This window comes from Chelonoidis abingdonii, chromosome 16 (genome assembly GCF_003597395.2).
Source record: "Chelonoidis abingdonii isolate Lonesome George chromosome 16, CheloAbing_2.0, whole genome shotgun sequence".
Lineage (NCBI taxonomy): Eukaryota > Metazoa > Chordata > Testudines > Testudinidae > Chelonoidis > Chelonoidis abingdonii.
Genome location: NC_133784.1, coordinates 2,144,059 through 2,158,744, shown reverse-complemented (window position 1 = coordinate 2,158,744; position 14,686 = coordinate 2,144,059). Strand labels below are relative to the sequence as shown.

Here is a 14,686-nt window from a genome sequence, read left to right as displayed (position 1 = left end):
AGACCAGAGCTTGATGGTAAGATGAAGAGCGCTGACACTGCTAGTTGGGCACAGAATCCCTTATCTGATATTAAGATTCCTAACACGTAAGCTATGCAGGAGTTAAAGGTATTCTGCAACACTGGACACCATGCTGGTAAAAGAAGCTCCCTGGAGCAAAACTCTCCCATCTTTGGCACTATTCTACAGTAGTTTTGTCCAAGGACCCTGTAGGTCAAAGGGCTCCTCTGTGCTCAAGTACACTGCCACTCCTCCCCCACCCCTTACTTGCTGACGTTTTATGAAGGGCAATTCTCAGCTCACCTTTCTCCTCTCCTTTTTCACTTTCCGGTTTTTTTAAGCGGACCCTTCCTGGGGACAGGCTCTGCAAGTCTGATTTAGCCAGTTCAAACTCTCTAATGGCAACAGCGGGAGATTTCCAGCGCTGCACTGGTCTGTTAGCCATGGATATATTTGACTGATCACCTGGCAGAGTTTTCCATCTGCAACCCTATGATACTCAATCTTCTGCGAAGATAAAGTTCTTACCCTGCAATATTCATCAATGGGCTTCAGTCTCTTCACAGCTACATCTCGAATATGACTCCTCCGGAACAGGATTTTACCTGCAAAGGGAATACATAAAAAGAGGGGTTTAGGAACATGGGTGGTACTATGGTATAATATGATAGCATGGAGTGGAAAAATGATCTAAAGCCCCATGCAGAAGACAAGGAGTCAGAATATTTGGGTTCCATTCTGGGCTCAGCCACAAATTTGCTGTGCTGACCTTGGCTAAGGCCAAGTCTACGCTACAAACTTACATCAGTCTAACTATGTCACTCAGGAGTTAGACAAATCCAATTACACTGACCTAATCTCCAGTGCAGACAGTGCTATGTCGATGGGAGAACGTCTTCCGTCAACATAGCTACCACCTCTTGCAGAAGTGGATTAACTACACCAATGGGAGAAACTCTTCCGTCAGCGTAGGAGCAACTTCATTAAAGTGCTAAAGTGAAAATGCCACAAATATTACAAATATTCCTTTCTAAGACTCCTCAGAGAGTCACAATTGGTCTCTGCTTCCCCCTTTGCTCCAGGGAAGAAGTAAGCAGCTCCGGCTGTATACCTGGTATGACTTAGTTCCCCCTCTGAAACTGCTCAGCAGTGAGGGCCAGCGCAGTGGGTGAGAGCAAGGCAGCAGACAGGCCTGTGTAGAAGTCAGGGGGGGTGGCCGTGGACCCTCCACCTGCCCTTGGCTGGGGGCCGAGGGGCAGCATCATCACCTTATCAGCTCTCCTGTCGCGAAGTGCAGCCCCCGCTGTCACTGATCCATGCCTGCCTGAGGCTACTATGCCCTTTAAAAAGTGGAGGGCCATGGCACCCGTGGCTTCCCCAGTTCCAGCATCCCTGTGGGGGGGGCAAATGTTCTTTGTGCCCAGGGCCCCAATAAATCTTAATCTGCCTCTGCAGGGTGGAACCAAGGTTCCACCCACTCCCCACTCTCACCCCCTATTCTCTGCCCTCAGCAGCTACTCTCCCCTCTACACAGACTGTAAATGCAGGTAACTCGCGCAGAGATCTATAGAGAGCAATCAAATGGTAACTCAACAGGCAAGTGGTATGTTCAACTGTATCTTCTATAATCTCAGCCATGACACTGTATTTTTTTTCTTTTTAAGTGAAAAAAATCATAGTCCCGATGTTTGTAGTGGACAAAACTTCTGCAAGCAAGTGAAGCTTAAATTGCTGGGTCTTGTGTTAAACTGATAAAACCAAAATTTATTGAGTTTCCCACAGAAAAAGATGTCATGGAGTTGGTATTTTTTGGCTTGAAAGGAATATATTTTCACATCCTTTTTTGGTGGTTTTCTTCCTTTTTTCTCATGTTGAATTTTTTTTAAACACAATGAGACGAATAAATTATATGTTCTCCTTGTGGTAGAACATATTTAGTCCATCAAGCTTCCATGTAAGACATAAACTGGTCTTTTCACCAACCTCTGCTGCAAACTTATTCCCACTGGACAATGGAGAAATAAAGGACAGCGTTTCACAGATGATAGGATATGGAAAATGAGGAGGAAAGGGAATCTGATCCAAAACCTAAATTCCAGAATTTCCTTTGGCCAAGCTTATAGCACCCGAGAAGTTGAACAGGACCATGCACCTTAACAGTTGGGAGGAGCTAAAATCTGTCAGGATGCTCCCATTTTTTCCCTGCTTCCTCCCAAACTATCAGTCTCAAAGACCTTAACAGCATGGTTAGTTTTGTTCCAGCCAAGGAAAGGTGGATACATCACCTCCCAAGAACTAAAAAACACATGGTTTTCATTAATCTTGACATATCTTGCAGGGGAAAATTGTTATTTAATAATGTATGTGTCCACCCCATGAGATTCTGCCATTCCAGGATGAAACTGTGGCACACTTTATGATGCAATGCCATGCTACAACAAGGCCCAAAGAACACTGGAGAATCTTCACTCATCCTGAAAGCTAACTTTGTCAATGCTAAGTAATTTATCAAAATAATTGCTCTGCTGGCATGTGGGGTCCTATGTTGTGCCCTTTGCCCTATCACTGACTTGCTGTGTGACACCAAGCAAATCACAATCTTATTGTGTTTCAGTTATCCCATCTGTAAAATGGCAACAACAATATGTATTTGTGAGACTTTGTTATGATAAAACTCTCCATGAAGCTGAAATGAAAGGTGCCAGAGGGTGAATTTATTATACTCCCCCTTTTTTTAAAACTAATAATGGAGAATAAAATAGCTCCTTTCTCAGGATTGTATTAGTGTTGGTGTGGGCAAACTTTTCATTTCTTTGTGAATGTTATAAATGTGCTCCAAAAAGTAAGCAAAGCTTCAGCTTTTCTGTTTTCAGTCCAAGCCACAAACTGAAAGTCAGACTGGTGACCATATAAAAATATAAAGGAACCAAAGACTTAAACACATTAAAGATCTCTTGTAAATGTAATTCAGCTTTGCTAAAAGAGTTTACAGGGACACCCAGTAACTGCCAACATCTTCAAAGTAATGTAATAAATGAAAGAGTGGCGCATAAGAAACAAGATAAATATAATAAGGAAGGTTATATTAAACACAGAGTACAACCCCCCCCCCTACAAGATATGATGAGTCTTAATTCTTTCCTTAAATGGAGATGGAAAACATCAAGATGATAGCAGTGCTGATATGAAATAAACCCCAGAAGGTGCTTTCATTTTTTCTCCCAGGTTCTCTCTATGTAGAATGTGCCATTAGAAAACACCAATATTAGTAGTTAGCAAAGATTAGAAGTGGGTTAAAGCCCTGACTTCCTGGTTACCCAGTACCAAGAGAGTATAAGGATAGGAATATTGGGTTATGGAGGATTCTGAATGGTACTAGCATCACGGATGGCTATGCTGTGCCTTTCAGTGCAGTAGCCATGCTAGGGAAGAGAGCAGAGGAGACAGGGATTTCAACAAGGTTGACCAACCACTCAGACCTCGAATTCAGAGGTGTGAAGTGGCTGAGAATGTGGGCTTCTAACCCCAAAGATCCTGGGAATCCTTGGAGAAAGAGAGGCCCAGCTCTGAGGATGCAGAGGCATCTCTAGGGAGACGCACCTTCTGCAGGTGCCTTGCTGGCCCCTCTTCTTCAGGTAGAATGCTCTCCTTTCGAGTGAGAGTTAATGGTGTTTTCCCTGTTCCTCCCCCCTTGAACCTAGATCCTCATTCCCAAGATTCTGGGGTCCCATGAGGTCAGGGAAGGGGAGAATGATGCAGCAGAGCTGGAACCTTCCCCCTTCAGTGCACCCCAAGAACAGGTACAGTGGATCTATGCTCCCGGAACCAGGGGGGATGTTCTGCCCTAAGACAGGCATGGCCCATCTAATGAAGAGGCTTCACTCGTGTGACAATTCTGCGAATCTGGTTATCACATGGACAAATAAGCAGCAAACAGAAAGATGAGCAATAGGGCCAGGCAAAGCCCTAGGAGGCTCGTGAGTCCTCAGGCAGGACTGAGGGCCATGGATAAGCCGCTAGCAAACTGCCAGGGGCATGAGGCGACTTTTGTTAGGAGGTGGTGGACAGGGGGGTTTGGTCATATGCAAGTCACTTATTTTTTGGTAGTTTTCAGCAACCATAAATAAAGCCTCAGCTTAAATGTGAGTACATACAGTATATATTTCCTCTCAATGAGGAACAGAATTTTACTGCAGCTCTTCTAAATCTGTCTACAGGAATCACACCCCCATTGTACAGAATGCTAAACAGCTTATGACTCTTACTACAGCCCTGCTAGGCAGTGAATAAGCCTGTCTCCATCTCAGATGGTAGCTTAGAAACTGACTGCGCTGTACCGGGCAAGTATTTCATTCACAGATGTCCCAGACGTGGGCAGGACCATGGAAGATCTGGAAGATGCATTAAAATTGACTCCTAGCATTGGGACGATGGGGAAACCGTGGGGGATATGTCATTTGCAGACCCCATACAGCTGCAGCAGTTAAGTGTTATGCCTGGATTGCTTGGTGCAGACATTTCAGTAAAGAAACAGAGTCCTCAGAATGGTCTGACGCATTTCAAAGTGTATGAAGGGCAAAATTTAAGGTTTGTGTTAGAATTTCTAAACATTTGTTGTTATCATCATTAAAGAAACAACATGGATGTCACCTCCTTGGGGGTATGATATGTAATGAGTTCTTGATTCTAAAGACACCGCACAACCACACATCCTAGGAAGTTACTTCAACACACTCTATGTTAAAGGAACATTATTTAGGTGGCAAAGTCAAGCACTCAAAAGTTAAGAAATGCCTGGTTTATGGTTGCACATGTAACCTTTGCGTATTCTCGTCCTGGGCATGTGTAGTCTTTAATTACATGTTTTTATTCCACAGGACCTCTGCCCTATTCGGTGAACCACATGGATGTTCAAGGAGACACAAGAAAAGCTGGCATTTCCGGACTTGTACAACCTTAATAATGTTCTTTTAATACAGTTTTTGCCCTGGGTAACATTGTACTTTAGGAATCATGGACTTTCATACATGTCACGTAAATCAGTGGCAGATGGCAGACCAGAAACAGACAGGCTAGGGCCCAGAGGCATTCATAGGAGTCCGTATGGCTCTGCTCTGACTGGTAATGTAACAGTACTAAAGTAAGTGGCAGCAATACTAAAGAAAAGCCAACGTGATGCCTGTGTGACCCCAGGAGTACATGGTTCATTGCTTATCACATTGGACCAGTCCACATTAGGAGATTTATTGTTCCATTTACTGGTTCCCACAGTTGGAAAGTTAAACACTTCTGGCCCAGCTCCATCACTTAGTAGCACTGTGGAGACTAGCATGGAGAGGGAATCCACAGTGTACCAAAACCAAAAAGACAGGGCTGAGCGAGAAAGGAAGCATTTCAGCCCAAAACAACTTACAAGGGGTGCTGAAAAACAGATCCCAGACATTGCTGTTTCAGTAGGAAATGTACAGTATGCAGCCCCTAGTATTGCAATGAATCCCACCCAGCTAGCATGCTGTCACACCACAAGTACAACAACAACAACAAAAAAAAAAAGATGCAAAATGCCTGGAGATTTTCACATACCTTCAAGAGAAATGTTTTTTCAAACGCTTTTCCCCCTGGGAGATAAATATAAATTCGCAATCTAGCTGATGTCACTAACTCATGCTATATAGTTTTATACTGCATAGGGCTTATAGAGTTTGACGTTCCTATTATATTATTGAAGGTAATTTTGCCACAACTTTTGATGATAGATCTAAGGACACTAATTGTTCCATGCATGGAACTTTTTCATGATGGCACCTTCACAAAGGAGGGAGTAGTTAGGCCTATCGAACACAAAGGAAATTAGTGCTTACTCTGTACGTGTCATTTTTTAGCTTAAGCAGAGCCACAAGACTTCAGAGAATCTTACATGAGACTTACAATAAATATGTATCCTAAGCAGCTAGTGTGATATTTAGGAGTATGTTAAAAATAATGTATTTATCTGATTTGTGCTTAAAATAACTTGGGCTGCAGCCAACTTCAGAATCTGCAGCTTCAGAAGTCAAGTCTGTTGCTGCCTCCTAAAAGCATGCAATACACCTTGCTTTTGTTCTTTTGTTTCTCTCTCACACATGCACACGCACACATGCTGGTCCTTTCTTTCTTTTACCTCTCTGAGGAGTTGGGAGATAAAATGTTTCAGTATGATGCTGTCAAGGTTCCTTCCCCACTCTGAACTTTAGGGCACAAATGTGGGGACCTGCATCGACACTTCTAAGCTTAATTACTAGCTTAGATCTGGTAACTCTGCCACCATCCAGAAATGTCAGTGTCTGGATCACTTCATGTCCCCCCCAAAACCTTCCCCTCCCTGGGCAGCCTATAGAGGCTTCACCAATTCCCTGGTGAACACAGATCCAAACCCCTTGGATCTTAAAACAAGGACAAATTAACCATCCCCCTCCTCTCTGCAGCCAAAGTCCTGTTGTGTAGAGTCCAGAGTCCAATCCCTTGGATTGTAAACAAGGGAAATGTCGAATGATTGGTTCTTAAAAAGAAAGCTTTTATATTAAGATAGAGTATTAAGGTGTAAAGGAGATGCTATCTATGTAACTCAGTGGATGGAAAATACTTTACAGTGGTTGGGGGTGGCGTGTAATCAGAGTGGCGATAGGAGCTCAGATGAACCCTGGTGAGTCCTTTATGTTCAAAGTGTACAGCAGAGGCAGTAGTAGAGAATCCTGCTCATTGTAAAAAAATGGTAGCATTTACCAATGTTTGAGAAGAACAAAATAAAACTAATCCGCTTGCCTGGTGGTTACTTACCATTGTGAGATAGGCGATGGGGAGAGACTGATTTAGAAAGTATTTTGGGATGAGTGCCCGGGAGGGGGATGTGGTATTCGTGTTGGGTCCCTGCTTGTGGAGTGCCCAAGAGTGCGGAAACAACACCCAAAAACAAAAGAGAGCACAAACAAAGACTTTCCCTGCCCATAAGCATCTGAAAGTATCTTGTCCCTTCATTGGTCCTCTGGTCAGGTGTCAGCCAGGTTTACTGAGCTTCTTAACCCTTTACAGGTAAAAGAGGCATTAACCCTTAACTATGTGTTTATGACAGATGCATTCAATCTAAGGTCATCTTCTCAGAGTGAATTCATTCAATATGGTCTATCCACTTCTCTTCTCAGTTACTTTGTAGCAGTGGAAATGAGATTAAAATGTAGCCCTAACATTGCCACAGCATCTCTTTCTTAGTTTCACAGCTTCCCCCGTGGTAACTGAAACCTTCTTTGGGACCAACCTATTTTATTTTTATGAAGACTCTTATTCCATCTATATCTGTTTTCATTACGTTTATGCACTGAAGAAACACAGATGTGCAACTGGTTTTGAGACACAAACTTCCTTTACACCCCCTCACCCTTTTCAAACCATGACATTCCCCCTACAGCCCTGCAGGCAAACACTCAAGCATCTGTTCCCAACTGGCCATTAAGTACGCAGAGCGTTTCAACCCACAATGGCATCCTTGAGATGAAAAGGATACGAAGGAGGGAACATTTTGGGGGCAGAAGAGTGATTTCACGCTTCTCATGGAAGCACATGCTGTTGTCAGTGAGATCCATAGAGGGAGGCATCCACTAATCTTGCAATCCAGATACAGCATCATCTCACTTTTACATGAGACATCCTGGCCTCAGTGGATTTCATTGATGACTTCCTGGAGTCAAACAACCAGTGTTGTTCTCCTGACAAAGAAAGGAGGGGAGAAAGTTTCACATACGTCCTGCTAGTGGAAGGGGGGAAAAAAGACGGTAGGAACATCTCATGGAGTCAGAGTTGTTGGCTGAGCTCAGCTGTCAAAACAGCTGCAGCTGATAAGTGCTTTCAACAGTCAGTGGGAATTATTAGTGAGGGTGATAGAGGGCTATGAAGACAGTTTGGGCAGCCAAAAAACCAGCGTCAACACAGCACAAACAATAATAATCCTAGAACTAGATAGAGCACGTCAGAATCAGTCTGTCTGTGCACGTAGATCCTGCTTCCACAGCACGCAAGCTGCAACGTCAAAGCAAATCATTGAGAAGTACTAAATAAAGCATGGGAAACACAGAGTGTAAGTTGATTATAAAAAAACATGTCCCGTAGAGAAACCTTCCTCCATTTTAATTGCCTCCAATGGGCAATTAAAATGGAGAGCCAGAGAAAGCAGGGAAGCATGGCTGAGTGATCTGAATGCAGGACTGAGGGAAAGGACCTCCTGAGCTCCAAGTTCTACACTGACCCCACTTTGTTGGGTAGACAGGGCCAGTTACAAGGGGGAGGGATAGCTCAGTGGTTTGAGCATTGGTATGCTAAACCCAGGGTTGTGAATTCAATCCTTGAGGGGGCCATTTAGGGATCTGGGGCAAAAAATAAAATAGTTGGGGATTGGTCCTGCTTTGAGCAGCAGGTTGGACTAGATGATCTCCTGAGGTCCCTTCCCGCCCTGAGATTCTATGATATTTAGCCTCTCTGGATGTCAGGCTCAGCTCTACAATGATTTAGTTATTGTTTGTATGGTGCTTTGTAATGGTTAGCCGCTCATTACTCATTTTAGAATTTCTCTAACTGGCATCACCCAAAGAATCACACATTTCTGGAAACTCCTCTAGTCATGACTCCAGCTACAACTCTTTGCCATCCCTCCAAAGCAACAGCCTCTCCATATCAGGAACAGTGGTGAAGACGAATAACACAGAGCACAAATCAGACCTGTGTGTGGTATAGAGCTCCCCTTGGCACTCCACTGCTGCAGGGCTGCTCCCTGCATGCTGGCCCCTATATTAACTCCATATCACCAGAGGACCATTCTTTTGCGAGGGTGATCCTCCCTGGGATGGTTCCACAGCTTCACTGCCAGGCCATGCTACAGTGGAGGAAAGCATCCGCTCCATGCCAGGGGAGCTCAACTTTCACATGGTCATAAGTCCCCAGATTCCTTCAAGAGAGCTGAAGCAGCTCATCACACAAGGGAGCCCAAAGGATGCAGAAATGTTCGCTTTCTTAGGGCTGATGGTAGCAGGACTAGAGTTTTCCTCTGTCGAGTTCTTTTGTGTGGGAGCCTGGGCAATTCTATGCTCTGCTCAACATCAGGAACATCATCTCTTCCTCATTCTCCCTCACACATAAACACACATGCACACACACAAGCTTTTCTTAAGAGGCTCCAAGGACATCTGCCCAATCGCAAATAAACTACCTTAAAGACAAAGGAAAACTACTTTCAAGACAAAGCTGCTAGGCATAAGGACATTTGCAACATGAGGGGAAAGGGGAGACAAGTTGGGCAGTTTCAGGCCGTAATGAAACCCCTTTCTTGCATGTGCTTTTCTCCTAAGATGAGGCTAGAAAGGTGCATGTTACATTGCAGCCGGCACCTCCTCTGACATTCTCTAAAACAATCCATTTCCAAATGTCAAGGCATGTTCGACTAACGTGTGGAAATCACTGGGGTTTAAAACCCAGTCATGCTAGCAAGATCTAATCATTAACACCACAGAGGAAAATGTCTTTGCATGTGCCCTACCACATGCTGAAAGAACCAGCTTCTCTCCTTTGTCAGGTCATATGAAAGTCCTGCTTTCGTCCACACGCCATGGTTACATGACATAATCAGTATTTGCCAACAGGTACCACAATAGTGGCATCTGAGATACCGCAGCTTTTCCTCTACTAAGAATAGGAAATGCCCACAGTGTGGTTCCTGATAGTAAGTGCTGACTTTCTAATGAGGACCAAGACACTCTGTTAGGCACACTGAGCTCTTTGTCATTATGCTACATCTAACTACGAACCAAGTATCATCACGCTCAGCTGGGGCTTGATCCAAAGCTCATTTAAGTCAATCGGAGCCTTTCCACTGACTTGATGGTATGGTCCATCAGGTCCGTGATGAGTCCAAGCTGCATCTGTTGAATTGCAGACCCAGTAGCCTGATGGTACCAGACCTATACAAATATTATCATTGGATAGAGTGTTCTTCCCACTGCCTGTGTGTCTCATCTCTTCAGATTTACCATCAACAGTAAAGTCAGAGTCAGGGACACTACCTCATAGTCAATGGGCCAGTGCCAAGAAGGCTGTCAAAGAGTCTTTGAGCAATGTCCACTGAGGTTGATGGCCCCTGTGGCAAGGTCACTGAGTGGAGACTGGTTTGGTTAACAACAACTCTTCCAGTGTAGTTTGGCAATGGTACACGCATAGTAAAATTCTGGCCACATCCTTTGGCAAGATTGGCAATAATGCAGTTAAAGAGACTCCACCCTAGAGTTGGTTGAGCACAGGAGGTGTAAATAATAATATTTCCACTCCCAAGGCATAAATCTTAAAGTACTTTACTAACACAGTTCAGTCTCACAACAACCCAGGGTTGGGGGAAATATTCTTAAAGATGAATTACAGGTGGGAACTGAGGCGCAGGGACGTGAAGTAACTTTGTAAGGTCACATAATGAGTAAATAGCAGGGCTCGGAATAGAACCTGGGATTCTCAACACCAGTCCTTCACTCTACCCCGAGACCACAGGGCCTGTCTGAAGGAGAAAGAAACACTGTGCAGATCTACATTGGCATTCAGTTCATGAAGAAACGACCCTTCTTTTAGTAATAGTTTTACTCTAATCAAAAGCAAGCTCTCCGATTTCTGCCATAAATTAGGCTGGATCATCCTCTAGGGAAAAGCAAAATTAGGTCATCTGTGAGGCACACGTGCTAAGATAAATCCAATTCAGCAGCAATATTGGCAGCCGTGTAGCTCCTCAGAGCAGTTATGGTATTTGGGAGGTGCAATTACAGCATGAATTTAAACAAACAAACAACTGGGTAGCAAGCATAACTGGACGACTGTGCTTGGTCAAGCCCTGGAAATCAATAAAAAGCAAGGAGTTCAGCTAAACATTTGAGCTGTGCAAATATCCATACAAAGCAGCGTCCAGAAATGTAAATGCCATGCGCTTTATGAAACAGAGGTCTCTTATTTTTTCTCTTAAAGTAAAGTGCTGTCCCCAGAGCATCTTCCACATTAAGCCTCTGATCATGGCCAAGTCTGAGTTTCAGTGCAGCTAGGAAGATATGTGAGCAAACTATTAATCAGTTCACCTACTACTGCCAGCTAAGACAAAATCTGGGGACCATTTCTGGAACAACGCACTTTGTGTCTATGTTACTGCCTCTGATGCCAGAGATCAGCTTGTGATCAATTTAAAATCGCAAACTGCCCCATTCCCAATATACAGTGGCCAGATTTTTGGACTAATAACATGCCTCTTATGCATGGGATTTCATACATAAAAGAGGCAACTCTTTTAGGGGTTGATCCTAAGAGATCAAGAGCAAAGCTGTTATTGACCTCAGTGGTGCAGGATCAAGCACCTAATGCTTGGAGCTCGGGCAGCAGCTTCCTATGTGTCTGGACAGTGCCCTGCCCACTGTGGGTGTTGGCAGGATATAAATAACCATACAGAAATAATCACTAAGAATATTGCTTGTGGCTGAGAGAAGGTGGGAGTGTGTGTGGGAACTCAGCATGGGTGGATGTTGCTTGTTGATTTTTACTGGGTGCATGTGGGAGGATATGACAGTTGGACTGGTATGGAATTGAGGGTGCTTATCACTGCAGTGGGGGTTCAGGCAGAGCCCATCAATGTGGGGCAAGCCTGTGAAAAATCACCACTGTCCCCTTCCCCGCAATTAATCTAAATGCATTTTATGCTTTTATTAGTCAACAGTTCTATTAACAGTTCTGTCAAGATATCAGGGAACTATCTGAGCTCTAAATTGACTATCCACTCTATCTAGGTTTTCATACTGCACCTTCCATTGTGGTATCTGATCATGGTACTTGATGAGATACCATAGCCAGTACTAATAAAACCCTCCTAATCACTCCAAAAATAACCCTTCTGTAAAATGGGTGGCCTATACAGAATCCACAAGGGGTGGGAGCAGTATAAAGATTTCATAAGTACATGTTTGGGATGATCAGCATAACTCACTCATAGCTTCTTCATGCAAGAAATAACTGTAGCAGGGTGGTCCCCTGCTCCTGCCCTGAAGGGTTAAAAACAGCCCTGGGAGGGGACTGTGACTGGAGAAAGCAGCTTTTAGGCTGGGCTGATTGGGGAAAGTGGCTGCAGCTGGGGCCACACCCCAAACAGACTCAGCTGGCCCTATAAGGCAGAGAAGCCAGGGGCAGACAAGACAGTCTCTCTCTTGCTGTAGAGTGAGATGAGTCTGTCTGTAGGGAGCTGGACGTAAGGTACCTGAGTGAAGCAGGGCTGGGGAAAGGCAGAGGAGCTGGGGAGCTCTAGCCTGGAAAGCCCCAGGCTGTGGCCTAGCATTGGGTTAATAGGTACTGGGGGTTGCAGAGAGCAGCCCAGGGGTAGGCCAAGGCAGCAGGTCCAAACCCAACCTTGCCAGTGAGTAGGCTGATACTGCAGTCTGCCCCAGGACGCGCGGGCTAGACAATGACTGGCAGTAGCTGTATAATGAGGCAACGTGGGGATAGAGGGTGGGGGTTCCCCAGGGAGGGGAGACCCTGAGAGAAAGGGGTTACTGCCAGGGGGCAGCACCCCATGTAAAAGGGCACTGGGGTCCAGGGGGCAACATGGGGGCTGGAGGACAGTGGCTCACTGGCCTGCAGAGGGTGCTCCAGAGCTGGAACAAGTTAATTCCCAGGAGTCACCAGCAGGAGGCGCTGCTGGGGTGAGTCCGCTCATCTACAGTAACACAGACATCCCTAACTAATGCCGACAAAACCTTCCCACCACCAGTTACATGACTGTCAAGGGGCACTGCATATGCTCAGCACCTCTGAAAATCAGGCTTTGCCTCTAGGTGTCTTTGGATTCAGTTAGGTGCCTAACATTAAAGAGTGAGAGCTTCGCAGGACAGTACTTCTAGGGTGAAATACTTGGAGGCGCTGAGCACCCTCAACTCCCATTGACTTCAGTATCTCACAGGATCAGGCCCTTAGGTTGTAAGCTTCTTGGAGCAGGGAATCATCATTTAATGTATGTGAAGTGTATTGACAGCTATTGTGCTGTCCAATTAACCAAGAATTAATAATTAATAATGCAGACTCTTGGCTAAAGAAAATCCCTTCAGACCTACATTTTCTCTGGACTGAAATATAAACCCTTTCACTTGCAATAAGGAACAAATGCAGTTGATCTAAAAAGAAGTCTCTGGATTTGCTCAGAAAGGCAATAGGTTCTAGCAGAGATGGGGGGGACCTGCTCACTAACCTTCGGCAAGCTGACTAGTACTTCTGAGTGCCTCTATTTTTGGGTGCCCAGCTTCTGACAACTAGAGGGTTTGGGCACCCACAACTCTGGCTGGAGTCAACGGGATCTGCAGTTCCTCAGTGCCTCTGAAAGTCAGGCCACAAGTAACTCAAGATGGGTACCCAAAAACTGATGGAACCCAAATTATTGGACAATTTTGAAATCGCTGTCTATTGCTCGGAGTCTCAACTTTCTTACCTGTAAAATGAGGATAACAATGCTTACTGGCCTTTGAAAAACACTTTGAGACCTGTACTAGGAAGAACTATCCCAGTGTTACGTGCCATCTACATAAGCACTTGTCCATACAAACAATTTGCAGCAAGCTGAGGTGTAAATCTACCCTGTACTAACCTGCCACACACTAACTGTGTGGACCCGGCTGCCAGACACTAGAAGTTCCCCAATGCTCTTTAACCTACTTCTGTTTCAGAAGGCGGTAGAACAAAGTGCACTATCGAACTTTAGTGTGTGGCACCACAGTGCACAGGGATATTTGGTCATGTCTATGCTACACAACTATGTTGACCTAATTTACGTCAGCTTACAGCCACCACAGTTGTTAAATCGCTTGCGTGTGCACGCAGTTGGCTCCTAGTGTCGGTGGAGAGCATCCTCAGCAGCAGCGCTTGTATTGATCATATTGTCAGCATGGGGCAGGTAGGACAGCTCCTTGAAGTCCTGTAACAGTTGATGTAAGCAACCTAATGACATCACCCATGACTCTACCCCGCTTGGGGAGGTGGTGTTAGTAAATCGGTGTAGACAGGCACTTACATCGTCAGGAGCCAGACTGAAGTGAAGACACTTCCACAGCTAGTTAATGCAAAGCACGTTAGGTCTCGGTGCACAGCTGTCATAAACAGATAGTAAAGGGTTAACAAGTCCAGTAAACCTGGCTAACACCTGACCAGAGGACCATTCAGGAGACAAGATACATTCAAATCTCAGTGGAGGGAAGTCTTTGTTTTGTGCTGCTTCTCTGTTCTCTCAGGGATCTAAGAGGGACCAGACAGGTATACAGACTCTCCAATCTTCTGTGCAATTTAGTAAGTACCAGTTAGAAAGGCGGTTTATCCTTTTTGTTCGTTTGTTTTCTTTATTTGCAAATGTGTATTTTGCTGGAAGGATTGTATCTCTGTTGCAACTTGTATTTGTGCTGGGGGGAGGATTCTCCCTGGTGTCTATAAGCTGAAAGACCCTGTAACATTTTCCATCTTGATTTTACAGAGACAACTTTTACTTTTTTCTTTCTTTTATTAAAAGCTTTTCTGTTTTTAGAACCTGATTGATTTTTTGCTTATCTTGTGTAAGACCCATGGGGAGGGAGTCTGCACTCACCAGGAAATTGGTGGGAGGAAGGAGAGAAGG

At 44.7% G+C, this 14,686-nt stretch overlaps 1 protein-coding gene across 3 annotated transcripts in view; it reads right to left on the bottom strand.

The window, feature by feature from the left end:
* SH3PXD2A (SH3 and PX domains 2A) overlaps positions 1–14,686 on the bottom strand; it is a 395,650-nt gene that overhangs the window by 223,881 nt on the left and 157,083 nt on the right. For all 3 annotated transcript variants that reach the window (XM_032786083.2, XM_032786085.2, XM_032786084.2), the window contains exon 4: positions 529–605. In XM_032786083.2, coding sequence (XP_032641974.1) covers positions 529–605 — 77 coding nt within the window. The remainder of the gene's footprint in view (positions 1–528; positions 606–14,686) is intronic.